Source organism: Nicotiana attenuata, unplaced genomic scaffold, assembly GCF_001879085.1.
Source record: "Nicotiana attenuata strain UT unplaced genomic scaffold, NIATTr2, whole genome shotgun sequence".
In the NCBI taxonomy this organism is placed as follows: Eukaryota; Viridiplantae; Streptophyta; class Magnoliopsida; order Solanales; family Solanaceae; genus Nicotiana; species Nicotiana attenuata.
Genome location: NW_017672198.1, coordinates 150,139 through 170,407, shown reverse-complemented (window position 1 = coordinate 170,407; position 20,269 = coordinate 150,139). Strand labels below are relative to the sequence as shown.

Sequence of the window (20,269 nt, the reverse complement as noted above, 5' to 3'; positions counted from 1 at the left end):
ACTTGGGCGGAGGCTGAAGCCAAAGTGGGACTTGACTGCCGGACAGCGGGTAGTATTTTCGGCGGACAGAAAACGCCCCTGTGACACTAGCCATGGTTACTTTGTCGGGATATGTCAAAGGCTAAATTTTTGAATAGGTAAAACCCATTATAAAATTCTTCATAAGTTTTAAAGTCACATAAAATAATATATTTAGCAAATAGTGTCAATTTAAATATCTAAAGGTGTTATAATAAATTCGGATGGCTGGGATCATTTTTTATATTTAAAATAAATATAAATTAAGAGATAATAACTTGAGAATAATCTCAGAAGAGATTCGAAACTTTAATTTGATATAATAGAATTTAACACCAATCATTACTATAGTATAGTTATATCGCTAAAGCTTACCAAACTTATGAAACTTACTTATTCGGTAAAAATTTATTTATATTGAATGTTTACATCGAATTAATAAATATTAATATATGTATGAATATAATTTTTTCCACGAAATAATTAACAACCCCATATTTCCATCTTGTTAAATTACTCAACTATGGCAAGTTAATATTTTCATATTTTTTTATTAAATTACTTAATTAATGTAAAGATTTGATTATATTTATGATTAATGATCGTTTGGACATAAGAATCTCTGAGAAAGGTGGAAAAAATTTCAAGTGAAAATGATATTTGAAATTAGAGTTGTTTTTGGACATGAATATAATTTTGAGTTGTTTTTGAATTGTGAACGACTGAGTGAAAATTTTATAATCTTTTTGGAGTTTTTAAATTTGCCGAAAAATTTTAAAATTCATCTTCAAGTGAAAATTAAAAATTTTATGGTCAAACATTTAATTTAAAAAAATATAAAAAAATTAAAAAAAAATTTGTTTATGGCCAAAACGGCTCTTATTATTTTCTTTGTCATGGTCAATTACAACCGAAAAAAAAAAGGAAACCGAAAAGGAAAAGGCATCATAACCTTTTCTAATACAAACAGAATGGTACCCAACAAATGTTAATAATTACATTTGTGTCACTACCCACGATCTTTATTCTGCAAATTCTGACACATTTTTCTCACCATCAAACCTTCCCCCTTCTTCAAACCACCCCCCCCCCCCTTCCCTCACTCTCTCCTCGGGCCCCATCCATAAACCCTTTTGTCCTTTTTCCCCTTATTTTTCAGCAGACAAATCCAAAGTAACACCGAGAAAACAAATTACACTAATAACAAGGTAGGAAGAGAGTTAGGACAAAGAATTCAATATTTGAATTCAATACTCGTCTTCTCTATTTCTGTTCTTCTTCTTCTTCTCTATCTTTGTTTACTGACAAAAAACACAAATCTCAACAAACAATCACAAATCTCAATACATGTTCTTCTTCCATTTATTAACTCCCCAGCAATTAAATAGTAAATTTTATTTTCCCACAAACTTCCATAGATCTCCACAGGTACATTGATACTTGTTGCCCCCACTCGTATGGGCGGTCCAGATTCATTCCCCTCTATTTCAAAGGTCAGTTTTTTCCCTCTTTTACTACTTTTACATTTACTACTACTTGCCAAATATAAACTCATTGAATTCCCTTTTCACTTGGGATTTGGGATTTCTGCGTTTTTTTCTTCTTTCCTTTTCACAATGCAATTCTGCAAACAGGTAAAGAGATGACCGGAGGCGGTGGAGACATACACAAAACAGTTACACTGAAAATATCGGTAATAATTATAGGAGCTACTGTATGGCTTAAGGACTGTTTGGCTACTGTTTTTGTTTTTGAGGAGATGGGGTGCAATGAGTCTAAATCAGTAGATACAGAACTAGTGATTCGTTGTAGAGAGAGGAAGGAACTGATCAAAGCTGCTGCTAATTACCGTTATGCCCTCGCCGCTGCACATATTTCTTATTTTCACTCCCTTAAGGATGTTGGTGAAGCGCTTCGGAAGTTTGTTGATGAAGAGCTCATTGTTGGCTCTTCTTCTTCGTCTCTTTCAACTCCTTCTTCCCCTTCCTTGATTTTGCCTGGTGAAAGCAAAATTAGCAGCAATAGAAGTAATGCTAGTGGAACCATTCATCATAAGCATAATAAATCTTCTGGATCTTCAATTTCAGTTTCTACGGATAGTTCTGTTTCGGATTTTCACGATGAAGACGAGCATGACCATGACCATTCTCACTTGCATTTGTCATCAGATTCATCTGACGACGACGACGTTGAGCATTTGCATCTGCAACATAAGGGTCATAAAAATAAGGGTCATAGTAATAAGGGTCATAGGAATGTACATGAAGATGATGAGCCTCGAAGGGGTCATAGGAATGTACATGAGCATGATGATGAGGGTCGAAGGGGTCATAGGAATGTACATGAGCATAGTGATGTGGGTCATGGTCATCATCATCATCATATGGTGGAAGAAGGGGAGCCATCAACTTCCTCATACCCGCAACAGACATATGGGGGGATGCCATATGGTATGATGAATCATGAGTCATATGGTATGATGATGAATCATGAGCCATATGGTGTGATGATGAATCATGAGGTTCCTCCTCCACCACAAGGATTTTGGGATCCATTTCATGGAATGAACCAACAATTTCAGGCTCCTCCTTGGGGAGGAGGAGGTCAAGGACAAGGACAAGGACAGCAATTTGGTGGTGGAAATCCAAACATGTATGCTTACTACATGAAGAGATCTTCCCCTGTGATGAACACAGTGGTTCACGAAGCAGATCCAGCGTCGTCTACGGGGTATTCCAATTCGTATTGGAGCTACCCTAATGAAAATGGTGGGTTTTTTGGATACCCAATGGCTCCTCCAACGGGTGAAAGGGGAAGTCAGAGTAATCAAGGGAAGAAGCCAAGTCCTCCAAAGGAGCCACCGCCACCTCCTTCTCCAAAGGCTTCTCTTTGGGACTCTATCAATCCGTTTGATCCTTATGATAACGGCTATTTGGGTTACTTCTCACATGAAAAACACGGTTCTGCATCAGTAAGTAGTAGTCCTAATTCGACTGAAGTGAGGGAGAGAGAGGGCATTCCTGATTTAGAAGAAGAGACTGAAACAGAGATGTATAAGGAGTACCATAAAGGAAAGAATTTGAGTAATGAGTCAAGGACAAGGCGTTTTGGGGAGGCGAATTCATCAAGAAGTAGTGACAGTGGTAGGAAATCAATGCCACAAATGCCTCATGGAGTTGATTTAAGGGGTGTAGCAGGACACGGTAGTGTGGGAAGTTCAAAGCTGGACTCGTCATTACATAATGTGGAGGGCTCATCAAGTTCGAGGGGAGTAAAATTTGAGGGTAGTAGTGGCAGGACAAAGACGATATCAACAATGTACGATTCAGGTTCTCACCTTTCGAGTGCAGAACCATCACACAGTAGTGGTGGCACAGGCTCAATTGATATCACAGAGGAAAAGAGCAATTTTGAAACGCTCGTGTCAAGAAGCCCAGAAGATGTGCATTTGAAGAAGAAAGGAGTGACTTTTGAGGTTGATGAAGTGTCAAAGAACGAGATCGAATCACCCAAGTCAAGTAGCTTGACCACATCACATGCTCATGGCACCAGGGATCTTCATGAGGCTGTGGCTGAAATTAGAGATGAATTTGAGATTGCTTCCAGTAATGGAAGGGAAGTTGCTCTGATGCTTGAGGTTGGGAAGCTTCCTTACCAGCCTAGCCTTGTTAAAGGTATGGTTCTGCCAATGTTTCTCTTGATTCAGTGATTCTGGGGTTCTTCTAAGTTTCTACTTTGTCTATCTGGTTCTTTTTTACTTTGTTTTGTTCATAAGTTATACTTATTATGGTTTAACGAGTGTAAGCTTAGTTCCGCTCTTTGTTGATGGGAAAAAGAAGAAAAGAAAAGCATAGTTCAGCTCATTTAGACTTCTTTTTCTGCCCGTGTTCTTAAATTACTTAAATCTTGTGGAAAAGGGCCATATTTGCTCCTTTACTATCGAAAACAAGATATATCTACCCTCCATTTCAGTTTCTTAGTATAACTACCTCTACCGTTATACTTTTAGATCATATTTGCCCTCCACCCGTTACATGACTTGGTCCCATCTTTAAAAAAAGACACGTGGCCAACCCTGATTGGATAAAAAAGGATCCGCCCCATTTCTAATTAAATCCCACTCGACTCATAATAATAACCCACCCTTTCAAAAAAAAAAAAAAATTAAAAATTTAAACTCATTCCCCCACTTTGGAAGAAGTTCTGGTAACAGAACGCCATTTTGATCGTAATGAAGGCTGCCGGATTTCTCTCCCATGAGTATACTTTTCTTGCATAATTCCAGTTCAACTTTCTCTTGTTCTCTTCCTCATCTTCATTTTTGCATTCTCTTCCCTGTTTCTCCACTCTTTTTGTGTATGGATTTCATGCTTCTAATGATGCAGTAACCAGTAGGCCTCTTGATTGATGCCCAGCTAATGGTTTTCGACATTCCTCCTTTTTTGGCATTACTAACATCCCCATTGTTTGCACCTTCAAAGTCTCTTCCAGTATCTGCATTATTGGTCTTCCAATTGGTGAACCAAAATCCAATCCTCTTCACTCCACCTTCGTCGCCTTCCTCCCTCTTCCGTAACACCCGGTAACACCCTTATTCCCCCGTTAACCACCACACATTTTCCGGCATTTAACTTCAGAGCAAACTCCATTTACCTCACTCCTATTCTCTCTCAAGAATTACTACAAACTTTCAGTTACTTCTTTTCTTTTTTCTTCCTCATTCCCTTTATTCCACTTTTCTCTGTCAAAGTTCCATAACTTAGCATCAAAAATTAAAGACAACTGCTACATTGGTGATGAAGTTAGCAACTTTCACCATTTTAATGACCGACCACCTCCTTACGGCTAATCTAATTTCCTCCTTTCTATGAAACTCTTATCAGAAAAAACGAGCTCAAAATAGATATAAAAGGAAAGGGAAAAATATAGGGTTTAAAGAAAGCTAGAAAATTGTGATAATTTTAAGGTGGTGGTAGTGTGTAGATTTTTGTTATTGATTTTCATGAAGTTGGGCCTTCTCTTCTGGACTTGTAGGGAAGAAGACTAGGATGGAGAGAAGGAAATACCAGAAATTAATGAGAAAAGGAAATAATAAAAGAGAAAATACCAATAAGAAAATTAAGTTTAGCGGGCGGGTCTTTTTTATCCAATCAGGACCATCCACATGCTTTTTTAAGATGGGACCAAGCCACTAAACGGGTGAGGGGAAAATATTATCCAAAAGTGTAATGGTAGGGGCAGTTTTACTCTGACACTGAAACGGAGGGTAAATATAACTTATTTTCGAGAATAGAAGGGATAAATATGGCCCTTTTCCATAAATCTTCACTAACTTGAAAACTTTCTCCCCGGAGTAACTGACAGCCCACTCATGGCATTAGTGTCATTTTAGAATTTAGATTGTTACTGCTTAACAAATTTGCTGCTAGTTTTTAGAATGCATTGTGTTAATCGTTATTTATGAGATGGGAAAATATTAAATATACCGCATCTCAATGTAAGTTGCAACTAGTTTGTCATTGTTGCACTTGTTCCCCATCTTAATGTGAATTATCAGTGTTATCAAACGCGAAAAGCGCAAAAAAGCTCTAAGGTCCGTTGGGGCTTAAAGCTCAAAGCGCAAATAAAGCATGGGTTTTAATGAAAAAAGGCGCAACGGGAGAAAAAGTAAAAATATGCATAGTACTCCAAGACTAATCATTATAAGCATGAATAACAAATATATGGACAAAGAAATTGAAAAAAAATTCATGATAAAGTGAAATATCATTTGTTTAAGGTCGCCTTTTCAGGATTATACTCATTGGCAAGGAAAAGTATGCGTTAAAGCTTTGATTCAACATTAAAGCGCCCACAAAGCGAGGCGAAGCGCGCAACGTTTGAGCCTCGCTTCTGGGCTTAAGCGCGCCTTTGACAACACTGGAATTTATGAATGTTTCCCTAGCTATTAGTAGTTTTTAATTAAATTGTGAAAAACGGAGATGGCAATAAGTTAGAAATACAATTGTTCCAGTAAGCATAGCTAACACCGTAAATGCATCCAATCGGAGAATTTTCTCTGATCAGTAGCCGCTTGTTTGCCTTTATTTGTGATTTGCCTGTTATCGCAACTTTCTTGATAAACTTCCTGGGAGAAGCATGATGACATCCTTCTTACTCCCCTGATTTTTGTGCTCAGAGCTTGTATCCAGGATTTTATACCTGATTGTCCCGTCCATGTCGGTATCGCATACGGTGACACTGAAGTCAGTTAGACTGGCTACCAAAACAAGAAAATTGGCGAAATCCTATTTTGGAGATGTTGGCCAAGACAATGTTGTGCAGCCCTGTAACCTGTCAGCTACCCTTGACGAGCTATATGAATGGGAGAAGAAACTATATAAGGAAGTTAAGGTAATGGTGGACAACTACTACTATCCTTTTTATGTCTATATGATGAGCTATTGAAAGATTCGTTTGTCTATATATTTTCATGTGTAGAATTCTCTAGAAGTGGAAAACATGGAATTTCTCATGTGCCATGTGAATTGGTATTCTCCTTAATGAATACAACCGTTTGACTGATATCTTGTTCGGCTTTTGCTATAGTTGGTTCAAGCTTAAGCAGTGTTTCTCATTCATTGAAAGTTAGCTTTTGGAGCTATTGACTCATCAATTTGATATTGGATTTCAATTCTTTATGGGACCGGTCTTTTGAAAAATTTCATCATCATTACTGCACTTTTGAATCAGGTAATTGTATCCTTGGCCCGACTGAAAGCGATCAATGAGTTAGTTCCTAGGTTAAACTTGTGTTTTTATACTGATAAATGTAACGTGTTCTCTTAACTTTGAGTCAGAAGAACATTTGATGAACCAAATACGATCATCAAATTTTAGTAGGAATCGGGGTGTTTGGATAGTTAATTACAATATCTAGTTCCTTGGGCAAAAGAATGGTGGGGGTAAGACATCTGCTTCCAAACTGGAAGCAAGGATTGAAAAAATTTCATGTTACTCATCAAAAAACAAAAAAAAAAACTCATGTTTTATGAATGTTGGTGTCCTTGTTAGAAATATAGAAGATACAATGTGTGATCAGATTGAGTGCATGAACTGAAGTGGCAATATAAAACTTTATCATCCCATAATGATGTCAAGATCTCAGAGTGCTCAAGTCGAAGATGAATAAAGAAGGCCTGAGTTCTTTATGCTTTGCTCACTGAAGTAAGGAAATTGGAATTTGTAGCAGCTTACGCCCATGATATATATTTTGACACTGAAACTTCTTTATTCAAGTCAAAGACAGGAAATTACCCTCTCCGTCCCATTTTATGTGATGGTGTTTGACCGGGCACGGAGTTTAAGAAAGAAAGAAAGCTGTTTGAAACTTGTGATCTAAAACAAGCCATACACATTTGCGTGGCTATAAATCATCTCATTAAGGGTAAAATGAGTATTTTTAAGTTAAATTATTTCTAACTATAGAAAGTATCATTCTTTTGGGACAAACTAGAAAAGAATTTGTGTCACATAAAATGGGACAGAGGAAGTAGAATATTGCCTTCCATTAAAAGGTATAGTCACTCAAATGCAGATAATCATAGTTGGATTAGATCCTTACATGTGAAGGTAAGTAGAATAAAAAGCCATCAAATGATATCTTGGTAGGACTTGGTGTTCGCATCATCCAGTAGTGTCTGGAATATTGTCAACTAATCAATATTATCAATATTCTTTTCTTAGTTGTTTACACAGAATTTCCAGTGTTCAGTATTCTTAAACAACTTCTTTAATTGAGTTCAAATTCTAGTAGCTTAAAGATCATTTATTTCCATTAAATAAGAATTCTATGAAAAATCTTACCGTTAACTATTTTGCTGACTTCATATTCTTTAATCTTCATGAAACCATCATATATTTTAAGGGCATTCTTGTTTTCGTTATTAATCTGATGGCCTGTGACAAATTCAAATGACTCATCTATTGCAGATTCCTGTATCTACTTTCTCAAGTTGAATTTTTATTATAGTGATATTGCTGTTTTGGACTTTTTGTTCATTGAAGTGGTTAGTTTGATGTAGGATGAAGAAAAACTGCGGCTCGTATATGAAAAGCAGTGTAGAAGGCTGAGAAGCTTGGACGAGCAAGGAGCTGAGTCAAGCAAGATAGATGCTACTCAGGCATCTATCAGAAGATTGCTAACAAAACTTAACGTCTGTATAAAAGCAATTGATGCAATCGCACGCAGAATTCACAAATTAAGGGATGAAGAATTGCAACCCCAAGTTGCAGAATTAATTCACGGGTATGGGTCTACTCAATTATTTCGTTAATTCTTGTATTTCATTCTTTCCTCTGTATCACTTTGTTCCCCTTTAAGATTACTGATAGTGCAACAATTGTATGTTTGCACTTTTATCCTTACTGCGGACTTGCCAACAAGATGATCACATTTGTTTGCTGAGTTCCTTCCAACCTTTTTATATAATGCATTCATCCTCTCTTCATTCATGAACATTTTCTGTTCATTTTTCCTGCCACATTATATGGTGTAGTTGGTTTTATCAAATTAGGATTTTGGAAGAAGGTTCTGCATCCTTTTTTTAAGGTTTCACTTTTAGTTTGGCGAGACAGAAGGTTGGGAAACAGACATGGCCAGAGAAGAGACAAATGACCTAATGTTAATATCTTCCTATGCCTAAAATGACGGTGCAGTCCCGGATTAGTTTGAATGCTCACAAGTAGTTAACAAATTTAGTGGTCATATATTAACTAGTCAACATTTGCGGTTTTATAAGACATTGGAAATCTTTGTGGATTGATTATGGTTAGCTTTTGAAAATGTAGATATGAATTTGAACTTCTCTCTTCAGCAAGTTAAGAAGGTTGATTGAGATATTGAGTTTTTCCAAAAGATTTGGCTGCATCACCTTAGTGTGTGAAATTATATTTTAGCTGTAGTTAGCTTAAGTGGATAGATGTACTTAATTCTTTTCTCCCCACATCAGGTAGGTGTATTTTAATTCAGCTGTTACAAAACTACTTATTTTTAAATGGTTATATATGTAAGTCATGTAAACTTATGTATTTAGCAATTGTTACTGTCGAGATCTTGGAGAGTTCTATTTGAGGATTGGAACATTCTTACCAAGGACATTTAATTTGTATCTTCAGTTGAAAAGAGTAGCTAGAAAACAAAGTATTGGATGTTTGCTTGTTTCGCAGGCTTTTATTTGCGCAATATTCAAGTTCGTTCGGTAGGATTTTTATTCATTATTTGTAGTGGATAATCTATTATCAGTATTTGTTGCTTCACTTCTTATTTCCTTTGTGTTATTTTTATTTCTCCTTTCCACATCTTGAGCTGCTATTCTGTTATTTATTTGTATTCCTCTCTTCAAGAAGTAATGTGAACCATTTTACTTGGTCATGGATTGTCATCATGAACTTAGCATTGTAATGCATGAATCTTGTTTTCTCCTTTTAAGATATAATGCGAATGTTTATTTTGTCATGCATTGTAATGTATATGAACTAAGCATGCTAATGCATTATTTACTTTTTGTTCCTCCCTTCAAGAAGTATTCTGAACTTTTACTTCTCATGCATTGTAATGCCACATGAACTTGGCATTGTAATCTATGCTTTGTTTTGTATTTCTCGCCTCAAGAATTTAAGTAAATGTTATCCCTCATGCATTCTTAATGCATCATGAACTTATAGCAGTTACATAATTTTTCCTGTTCCACTCAATTTACGTGCTGGTGGATGCACCTTTAGGCTCGATCTGATGATATACTGTATGTAAATAAGCAGGCTGGTGAGAATGTGGAGGTCAATGCTCAGTTGTCATCAGAAGCAGTTTCAAGCAGTGATGGAGAGTAAAACAAGGGCTCTCAAAGCAAATACTGCATTTCAAAGAGATTCAAGCGTGAGAGCTACTCTTGAACTTGAGATGCAGCTTTCGTCATGGTGTAGCCACTTTAATGATTGGATTTGCAGCCAGAAATCCTATGTAGAATCCTTGAACGGGTGGCTTCTACGATGCCTTAAGTATGAGCTGGAAGAAACCCCCGATGGACCTGTCCCTTTCTCCCCTGGCCGTCTTGGAGCTCCTCCAGTTTTTGTAATTTGCAATGATTGGAGTCAGGCAATGGAAGCAATTTCTGAAACTCGGGTAGCAATTGCTATGAATAGTTTTGCTACAAGTTTGAGGCAGCTTTGGGAAAGACAAGATGAGGAGCAGAGGCAGAGGATCAAAGCAGAATATCTCTCAAAGGACTACAAGAAACGGCTAACCATGCTTCAGAGTAAGAGAGGGAGCGTGAAGCATGAGCAAGATGCAATGTCCGACAGAAGTCACATAATTGTTCCATCCGAAAAAGGCATTTCACCATTGGACGATCTAAAGGTGGACTTGGATATGTTTAAAAAGAAATTAGTGGAGGAGAGAACAAAGCACAAGGATGCCATTAAGTTAGTGCATGATGCAGCTTCTAGTAGTTTACAGGGGGGTTTACTTCCAATTTTCAAGGCTTTGGAGAACTTCACTTCGGAAGCTCTGAGAGCGCATGAACAAGTCAGGTTACAGAGTGTTAGAGACAGTTCATAGGCAGCGTTGGCATCATTTTCACAATTGGATCCTAACTTTATTCCTATTTGGATAACATTCACGGTGACTAGTTAGAGAGAATGATATATTCGACAGTAACAGCAATTCACGCAGAGGATGCTCTTGGTTATGCAGTGGCTATAAGAAGTTTAGCTTTTGAGACTATAAGTTTTAGCATATTGACTGTTAATCATTAAGTTCAGTTTTGTCTGTTGATGTTAATAGGTAGGTACTTGTATAGTAATTCATTTATTTGTTGATTGGGTCTTATTGGTGGATAGTTTTATCCATAGGTAATTTATGCTGGATGTATGGTTTATCAGGGTTGGGGAAGGGATGCACTGTGGAAGTTAGTCCTAAGTCTGTGTCAGGGTAGGGTTGATGAATGAAAATTTTGGCAATGATGCAGAAAATAAACTCGTTCTAGTTTCCGTCCTATCGAGTTAAGGTCCCTGCTCTATTATGGTGTGGAATGCATTTTAATCATGACCAATCCCCCCTCCCCCCACCGCACTCGCACGTACCTCTTCCTTGTTCTATGCGATCAACAACAATAATCCAGTATAATTTCACTAGTCCACTGGTGGGGTCTGGGAAGGGTGTAGAGAGGCTATTTTTGAAAGACCCTCGGCTTGAATATCATCACATGTAAAATTTCAAGTATCGATAACGTTATTCCTCCTCCCGTAGTTGGGGGAACAATGAAAGAGAAATTGTGGGACAAAGCAGAGATTGAAATGAAACAATTATGGGTAAATGGAAAAACTGACCGCTCCCAGTAGGTCGATGAGTCTGTTTGGATGTCTTTGTTTCCTCTCGGGGTATGATGCGCTTTGTTTCCTTGCGTGGTGCTTTCTTCTATATAATCCTTATTGTGCAAGAATTATATTGTATGTTAAAAAGATGGTCAATGAAGTCTTCTTCTGTCTCGTGTGGTACCTACTGCTGTGGTTCTTCTCCTCCCTCTCGCCATGCTCTCGGGGTTATTGCTTAGATGTCCAGGGAGCTATTTTGGGTAGTCCTCCACATCCATGCAAGCGCGGTAAAGCTTCTCCTGAAGCAAAGCACTGGGCAAATTGGGTCACCAGTTGGGATGAGAAGCCAAAATTTCACGGTATAGCTAGTTTTCGGACTGGTCAATCAAAAATAGCCAGCGTTTACCAAGTCAATGAAAAATAGCCACCGTTTTGCTGCAATAGAGACCGGTCCGGCATAATATACTGGAGTTCGGTGCACTTGTGTATGAACTCCAGCATATTATGCTCGACCGGTATATTTTGCTGGCTCCAGTATAATATACTGGAGACTGGAGCACTGGTGCTCCAAACTCCAGTATATTATACTTGCTGGAACTCCAGTATATTATGCTGGAGTTCTAGTGTATTTATGTTGGAACTCCATCATATTATGTTGGAGTTCCAGCATACTATCCTGGAACTCCAGTATAATATGCTGGAGTTCAAGTATACTTATGCTGGAACTCCAGCATAATATACTGGAGTATTTTCCGGGTTTTGAACAGTGTTTTCGCTCAGATTTATCTTTACATAAAAAGTGGCTAAATTTCGATTACTTTTGAAATTGGGCTATTTTTGAACGACCAGTTGTAAATCTGGCTATTTTTAAAAATCACCCGGATGAGAATGGCTCTAACCTACATGCAGCATTTGATGAATGTCCTCTAGTCTCGTAAGTTCTCACCAAATGTCATTCCTTGGGTTGGGATCGATTCTTGTTATTCGATACAACAAGGTCAAAGAAGTAGCTAGTACTCATTTGATTGACCTCCTTTTCAAAGTTTATGTGTGCTCATGCACCTTTCTCTACCTGAGTGGAGTTGGCCTAATGATGTACTGGGACTTGGTTTTCACGTTTCCTTCTAAGAGAACTTCAAATGAACGTAACACGTATGAGTTCTTCTAATATGCGATCTGCTATGGGTGTGTCTATGTTGGAAATTCGCTCATGTGCATCAGAATTCATTTGGTTCCTTGCTTACATCATATGCCCTTCTCGGCATCTACATACTCCGTTGAGAGGAATGATTGCCCCCTTATACAACTCTCGGGGCTCGTTACGAGTGTCAATGCAATGCGTCAGTTTGAGCGTTCCTCTCCAATTATGTTTCCTCAGGTGATAGAAGTACATAAACTCATCAGTTATGCTGATGGGTTGTAGTTTGGAGCATCTTCAATTGTCTGCTCTAAATGAGTCTCAGAAAATGGAAACAAAAAGCGTACATCTTGCTGAGAAGAACATAATTGGGAGAAATAGTTCACTCTTACCAAGTACAAGCCAAATCTTGCTATTAATGCGTGCAAATCTACTACATTTTGAGAGATTATATTAGTTTAAAAAATATTAGAAGAGATAATCATGAAATAACACAGTGAAGAAAGAAAGAGCACCAACTCAAGCAAACTCCACTCCACCTCTACATAACAGTGGAAACTGGAGAGGCCAGTATTTATCGTTAAACAGAAACATTTAGTTACCAAGTGTAACCGGAAAGCTAACTCAAGTAAAAAGTAAGTCTAAAAGGAAGAGACATTCAAGACAAGTTTAAAGGGTTTTCACTTTGCTTCGTAAATAACTTAGATGATAGTTTCTCCAGAAAAACATTCATCACGCTGAGATGCACTACTCAAACTATTGAGACTAGCTACGATACCTAATCCTCAACAAAACCTTATCAGAAATATTTGTTACAGACCATGGTAAAAAGGGGCTATTTTTGGGGTTGTGATGGCAGGGGTTTGGGGGGTGGGATGGGAGCGGGGTTGGAAATGTAGCCCACGGTGTTTCCTCACTTCATTGGACCTGGTAAATGGTAAGGCAGCCAACACAATGCCAAATGCCTTGGGAACCTTCAAAATCTCCTCTTGTTGCTATTCTTCCTGGCAGAGGCAAAGAGGAAATTTAGACACCATAAAGCAAACAAAAACTAGTCAAAACTTAATTCCAAATATATAAGCCACGTCTGAAAGCAAGTTAGAATCTTTCCTACATTGCGAAGTAAAGGAAGGAAGGTAAAGTTCAAGAGCTTAATCCTTCTCCTGGTTGGTTAGTACAAAAAGAAAACAAATAGAAATATTGTTTTATTCTTAGTCCCATTGATAATTCTTGTTTCCACTCAAACCAAACACAACAGGGAAAAACCACAGAGGAGAAAATATACATGTCTTCAGCGCAAGTTCATTTAATTTCTTGTCCATTCATTCCAACAACTATCAAAATTTACCTCAATATCACCATTTTTAGTAATGCTGAACAAAACATTATGTATTGGTTGAATTACAGGTAAACTTCAAAGCAGATGACACAACTCCAAATGCAGCATATGACAACTTCAAATGATATGTTTTACTCCACAAGTAGTAATAATGTTTTGACCTAGAAGTTCGGTTACCTTTACTTATAGCTCCTCTTTTCTCGAACCTTGGTCCGCAGCTTTATCCCGATTCTTGTGGATGAAGTCAATAATGTCTTCCTTGGTCCTGTCACCTTCATACTGTGAGATCTTTCCACTTGCTGTCTTGAAATAAAGAGTCGGATAACCTTGGACATCAAAAGTTCCCTGGGGAATATCATTAGCAGTAGCATCCTACATAACAGCAAAAGATGACTTTGTTAGCAATTTCCAATATTCAAATTTCAAATATTTACACAAGATTGAAGTAGCTACCCCCGAAAAGGAGGAGCCAACCTGTACGCTAGGGCGGAAAAACAGCAAAATTAAAGAGGTAAAAGGCATGAAATACTCTGCTTCTAAGAAAAATTAAGTGCAACAAAATTTAAGCACGTTGTTTAACAAGTTGAGCGCAAAAATTTTGTTAGGTAATAATGCATGAAGATGCAAAATGAGGCACGTAATCTCCAAGCTTATACTAGCAAGCAGATACTTGTTGCCTCATGCTTGATCTTTTTACCTTCATTCGTATGCAGGCTATGCTGGTAAGCACTCAACCCTAGGTATTGTCTCATCAGTGTTTACATCAGATAGTACTTTGTCCGGATTGGGTGTTAAACATTTTTGTTAATTGGGACCAAATTTTATACAGTTTTACATAAAGAACCCGCTATCACACATTATATATGACAAAAAGTTATGTAAAACAATTTTTTAACTCCTGAACTTTTCTTTCCCTAAAACCAAATACTATGTGCCCAACATGTTCCTCCAATTTTACTGTACAAGCAATAAACATACTCAAAATACACAATATATTTCAGAACCATGACAGAATAAAGAGCTTTGAGTAGGAATCTCACAATTTTAGCTATCATAACATCAGCATCGCTTTCAAATGAGACAGCCACTTCATCAAGGATCGGGGCCAACTGCTTGCAGTGTCCGCACCAAGGGGCATAAAACTCGAGGAGTACTATAAGAAACAACCACAATAATCATCAAAATGCATATCCAGCAAAATTTCTAACAAAAGAACATGTTTGAGTTCAGGCATATGAACAAGACGAACACAAGGAGTAGGATGGAGCACGGAAGAAATTGAACTACACCACATAATTGACTCGTAACTGTCCACGTGGCAGTTATAAAATGTCATACTGCACTTAAATACATTTGTGATACGACTGTTTGATTAATACTATGTCACATTCCGCAGATGATGATCTTGTACCATATGTTTAATTCTGTCACTTATCAACATTTTCTGAACAGCTTAATCAGAGCAAGTTGGAACAACTAAACTCAAAATCACGACCATTGTAAGTCCGTCTAGTATGCTTTTAAACTCAATTTATATCATGCTGAACAGCCATGCGAAATAACGAAATATACAATTTGAAGTTCAGTTGCTTTACTGCATAAGAGTGCATGACAGTCTTACAATAAATTCTATATGAAGCACTAAGATGGAACTGAACAAAATGTCAACAGTATTTGAACGTTACGTAAGGAATACCATTCTTCGCAGAGTTGAAAACCATATCCTGGAGAGTGTCAGCAACCACAACTTTAACAGGTTCGCTGTTAACCTCTGGGATAGGTTCTGATTTCTTGAAAGGTTTCGCCTTGCCGTCCTGAAATATGATGTGAGTAAATATTTTAGAAACATTATAAGAAAAAAGTTGCCCACAGAAACAATGCTTCTTGAGAACTTCTCTTTACATGCAATTTGTTCACATCTCAAGCAAAACTTAGAATTTCTTTAAGAGAAATTCAGTTCATCATTTCAAGAGGTAAAACTAAGGATATGTAAAATGAATTTAAAAGGACTGGAGAAACAATTAATACAAGAGAAACGGGTAAAAGAAAAGGCAGAGTGCTTCATTACCTTAAAATCCTTAACCCATGAAGCAATATGATCAGGCTCAACATTTGGTTTGAGATACTTCTCCCCATCATTTGTCTGTATGATGATTAGAGGTACCTGATCTTCTTTGAGTCCAAAGTACTGCTCAACAAAGCCAAATATATCATCATGTTAACGTCAATAACAAGAAATGATTCAAACACAACAAATACGAAACCTAACCTGGAAGGCACCTTGACTGGCCTCAACATCACCAATTAAGAAACTAATATCATTGCCTTTGTACTGCTCAGCAACTTCATGATACTTGGATTTAAAAGTATCAATTAGGTCACTGTTGAAGTTTACAAACAGCATGGCCTGCCAATGTCATACTCATTTATTAGAAACTGCTCGAAATTAATAGGGTAATGGGGAGAAAACGGGGACAATGCCTCCAGCTCTAAATAGTACAGCACAAAGAGATAATTGGAACTAAACTTCAATAAGGAAACCAGAGTTGGGTACATAAAGTGCATATCCAGTACAGCAATAGTGGAATTACGATAGCAGAACCACCAGAAGATATGCTATGTCAGAAGTAGACCCATTTTCGACTACAGCTCTAGAAAGTGCAAGCTAGCAGGAAATTAAACAAGCAGCCGCATGAGAAACAACTTTACTTGATACATATACTTTTGGAGCCGACAAAATTTTCAGAAAAACACAGATGAAGTTCTTCTATCCATTCTTTACTCATCTATCTTTGCTCATAGTAGTTGTCATCATACATGAAGAGTTCATACTGATAACATAAATGAAAGAGCAACTTAGTATCAGGGCAACAAAACATAATAATCTAAAAAGTGAAGAAAATAATTTGAAAGAAAAATCTTGATCCACATTTACTCTCCTATTAGCAAACATCGTTGCTCCAAAACGTAAAACAAGAGACACCACCTTCGAATAAGAGATTTGGTAGCATATTGGAGAGCAGATACGGGTTTAGACAGCAACAAGACTAACAGAGTCTGCACATGCAATGTAAAACTGGTAAACTAAGTAAATGGTGCACCTTGGCATTTGGACTGTTGAAGAATTTGATAACAAAAGGATGGTTATTGGGGTCTTTGTTAAATAGAGTCACAGTTGGAATGCTTGCTGCTTCAACTAACTTTGCTAAGGTATCCACATCGAAATCCTGCAAGTACATGTGATCATAAGTTGAAACATTGTCTAGTACATCAGAAAATGTACAAAACTTTTACACAGATCCAATACCTGGAAATCTACAAAAAGTTCATCAAAAGGCTTGAATAACCTAACAACAGGGCCTGAAACTGATGAATCCCCTCGAGGAAGGAGTTTAGCATCCAAAGTATGAGCAAACTCATAGTCAGACCGCAATCTTTCAGCCAGAGCTGTGAAATTCTCATATTTCTCGCCAGAGAACTCTGGGAAAACCCCAACCTATAAGAATTTCAAACCATAATGTCAACTCCCATTCAGCAGATCTCTTAGGGGTTAAAACAATAAAAGAAAAACATATGCAAACCAGTGGGAGCAATTCTGGGTGTTTGTGTATCGGGTTACTCTGGTGTGAGCATATGTGTTTGGGTGTGTGTACACATATATAATGAGAGAGATACAGAGGGGAGGGCACTTACGATAATGATCTTATTGACATCAATAACATCATCAGCAGATTTAATTTCAGCAGAAGCAGGACCACTTTGTTTCTTTAAGTAAGAAATGATACCATCCGCCTCACGTGGTCCTTTGTAATCTTGAATAACGCTTCCTCCATACCTCAAGATCTTAATTGTAGGGAAACCTTTTATATCAAACTCACTGGCAAGAATCTTGTTTTGCTCCTCATTAGCATCAACTTTGGCCAGAATAACAGGTGGATCGTTCTGACTTAAAATTTGTGCTGCTTTCTCATACTGCAAATTACAAAGTGAAGTGTTTAAATGCATTGCACATACTTATGCTCCAAAACCCTATTACCTTTTATAAGATTCTAAAGAATGTGTCAGTGGTTCTTACCTCAGGAGCAAGTTTCTTGCAATGACCACACCTATAAAATATCAAAGTAATTAATAAACATGGTAAGAAATAATTGCTCTAATTTGAGGCATACAATTTCCTTGTGACTTAAATAGAGACAGACATCGCAGATAAGAAGAAAAAAAAGTGCAGCTTATTTTGTTGATTCAATAAAGAAAATGCACTAAAGCATCTAGCTTTGACTGTTTGGTCAAGCTGCATAATAATGTAAAAATAAACATCAGTCATGATTTCATCATTCCTTGGTGAAATTTGTCTCCATGTATTTGCTTACCTTGAGTTTTGAAATCCAATGATAAGACTTTTTCACCAAAATGGTACAATGACTTTACTCACTTATGAGCAGAAGTTCCAACTCTTACTCCATATCACTTACTTCATTCAATACTTAACACATTTTTATCCACCTTTAGTACTCAAAAATATCCCGAAAACACTATCCTCACAAATTATTCTACGCCTTGTATAAATACCATATGTCTCTAACTTCTACATCAGAATTAAACGCAAGAAAAGATTTCCCAAAGTAAAATACTTCCCACAGAGGAATATTTTCATGAAAACCATTTCCCTTAATTAAAAAAGGGCACCCTGGATCTGATAATCTCCGTAACATCTGTTTAAGCTCTTACTTTTCAAACAAAAGACCAATCGACTATCAATAAACAAAAATATCCCAAAAAATCAGTCCTTTAAGGGAAAAGAAAAACAGAAAATATCTGAATCTGAAAGATACGTTATAGAGAAGCTACAGATTCAAAAACTACGGACAGTAAACTGAAAGTGTAATTAGTGAAATTTACCAAGGGGCATAGAACTCGACGACGATGAATTTGTGTTTACCGACGAAATCAGAGAAATTGGAGTGATCCAGTGTCACAACGTACTCCTTCTCTTCGCTCTCAGAAGCATAAGAAAGCGATCCTAGCAATGCGTAAACGCAGAGAAATAAGGAAATCCATACCCTAATCGCCATTTTTTCACTCTTATCTCTTCTCTCAGCTCACTGAAAAAATTTCTTCAGTTTCGTTTCTCATTGTGGATCTCAAGAGGATTTTATATAGTTAGTAGTATATTTGCTTATGGGAACTCTTTAACTGTGCGAAGATCTGCCATCTATCAAACATGAAATGTCAAAAATGCCCCTGTTATTTTACCGTAAATTCTGTAAATTCACTAAATACTAGTTATAATATTCTTTTAATGTCTACACTCAACAGAAATTGAATTTTGTTTGATTGAAACATTTTATCATAGATCATTTTATTTGTATAAATTTTCGATCTCATGTTAAAGAACTTGCACTTTATATTTGCCTTTCCTATATTTTTTTATCTAATTAAAAAAGGTAAAATATGCTCTAAACGTTTATCTTTTGTGCGTGTAGATTATATTTACGTAAAATAAGAAGTAGAAATATTTTCCTTCAATTATTCCAATTCTAAATGATATGTATTTTGTAATATAAAACATTGATACCAAGCATCAAGTTGGTCGTTATAGTTTGTATTAATAAGTTCTTTTTTTATCTTGTTTTCTTTTTTTCTTTAAAGCAGCTTAATGAGCAGTGACGGAGGTAGTGTTAAAGTGACGAGTTCAATTGAATCCATAATTTTTGATGCGGAGTATAATTTTATAGGTAAAAATTTATTAAATTTATAAAAAATAATAGATATGAATGCATAACTTTAAAAATATAATGGACTCAATATTAAAAATCTTAAATATTGAACCCATAAAGTATAAATATTATATCCGCCTGTGTTAATGAGTATGGGTTTTTTCACAGTAACATTTTGTTACTCATAGTACTATTTTGACAAGAAAATAAAAAAGGTGAAGGACACCATGTTACGAATTGAAAAATTGGAGTAGGTAGAACATATTTGCTCTAAGTATTTTATGTCAAAACTATATTTTTTTGCTAATTTAGGTAACAAGTGAGGAGGGTACTAAGGTCATTTAGAGGAAGTAGAATTCCTGGACTCCTTTTCGTGATCCAGGGACCCCAAAAAAAAAGAAAAAGAAAAAAGAGAGGTGCAGTTAGAGAACGGGACAAACATGGTACTGACGCGTGACTGAAAATACAACACTCTCGAGAGTAACGTTAACAAAATATACTTCACTCTATGCTGTGTCATATGCAACACGTGGAATAAAACAATTTGTCTTTTGATCCGACGTGGCAAATGAAGCACGCCACCTGCTTCCGCGTCACGTGCGCACTTAACGTCGTCTCGTTGTGAGAGCCGCAGGTGGTGCATGTGCTTCGATCGATAAGTGGCGTTAGCCTTGATACAAGCGGCGAAGCCCCAGAAATATTTTTTTT

The 20,269-nt window shown here is 36.9% G+C and overlaps 2 protein-coding genes across 2 annotated transcripts; one reads left to right on the top strand and one right to left on the bottom strand.

The window, feature by feature from the left end:
• Window positions 1–1,133: 1,133 nt before the first annotated feature.
• LOC109212270 lies at window positions 1,134–11,048 on the top strand. Its single transcript, XM_019375902.1, has 5 exons — window positions 1,134–1,511; window positions 1,653–3,692; window positions 6,197–6,411; window positions 8,082–8,305; window positions 9,817–11,048. The coding sequence occupies exons 2-5, from the start codon at window positions 1,661–1,663 to the stop codon at window positions 10,610–10,612; spliced, it is 3,267 nt and encodes a 1,088-aa protein (XP_019231447.1). The 5' UTR covers window positions 1,134–1,511; window positions 1,653–1,660; the 3' UTR covers window positions 10,613–11,048.
• A 2,114-nt stretch (window positions 11,049–13,162) lies between these two features.
• On the bottom strand, window positions 13,163–19,003 carry LOC109212271 (protein disulfide-isomerase-like). The gene is made up of 11 exons (XM_019375904.1): window positions 18,744–19,003; window positions 17,920–17,950; window positions 17,538–17,816; window positions 17,152–17,340; window positions 16,946–17,071; window positions 16,114–16,251; window positions 15,913–16,032; window positions 15,541–15,658; window positions 14,885–14,997; window positions 14,022–14,216; window positions 13,163–13,509 (listed from the first exon to the last, which is right to left on the bottom strand). The coding sequence occupies exons 1-10, from the start codon at window positions 18,914–18,916 to the stop codon at window positions 14,028–14,030; spliced, it is 1,476 nt and encodes a 491-aa protein (XP_019231449.1). The 5' UTR covers window positions 18,917–19,003; the 3' UTR covers window positions 13,163–13,509; window positions 14,022–14,027.
• Between the last annotated feature and the right edge of the window lie 1,266 nt (window positions 19,004–20,269).

Coding starts and splice junctions, on each gene's coding strand:
- LOC109212270 (XM_019375902.1), top strand. CDS start 1,661: ATGACCGGAGGCGGTGGAGACATACACAAAACAGTTACACTGAAAATA. Junction 6,412..8,081: donor AACTATATAAGGAAGTTAAG/GTAATGGTGGAC, acceptor AGTTTGATGTAG/GATGAAGAAAAACTGCGGCT. Junction 8,306..9,816: donor GTTGCAGAATTAATTCACGG/GTATGGGTCTAC, acceptor GTAAATAAGCAG/GCTGGTGAGAATGTGGAGGT.
- LOC109212271 (XM_019375904.1), bottom strand. CDS start 18,916: ATGGCGATTAGGGTATGGATTTCCTTATTTCTCTGCGTTTACGCATTG. Junction 17,817..17,919: donor GCAAGAAACTTGCTCCTGAG/GTAAGAACCACT, acceptor TGTAATTTGCAG/TATGAGAAAGCAGCACAAAT. Junction 17,341..17,537: donor ATGTCAATAAGATCATTATC/GTAAGTGCCCTC, acceptor AAATTCTTATAG/GTTGGGGTTTTCCCAGAGTT.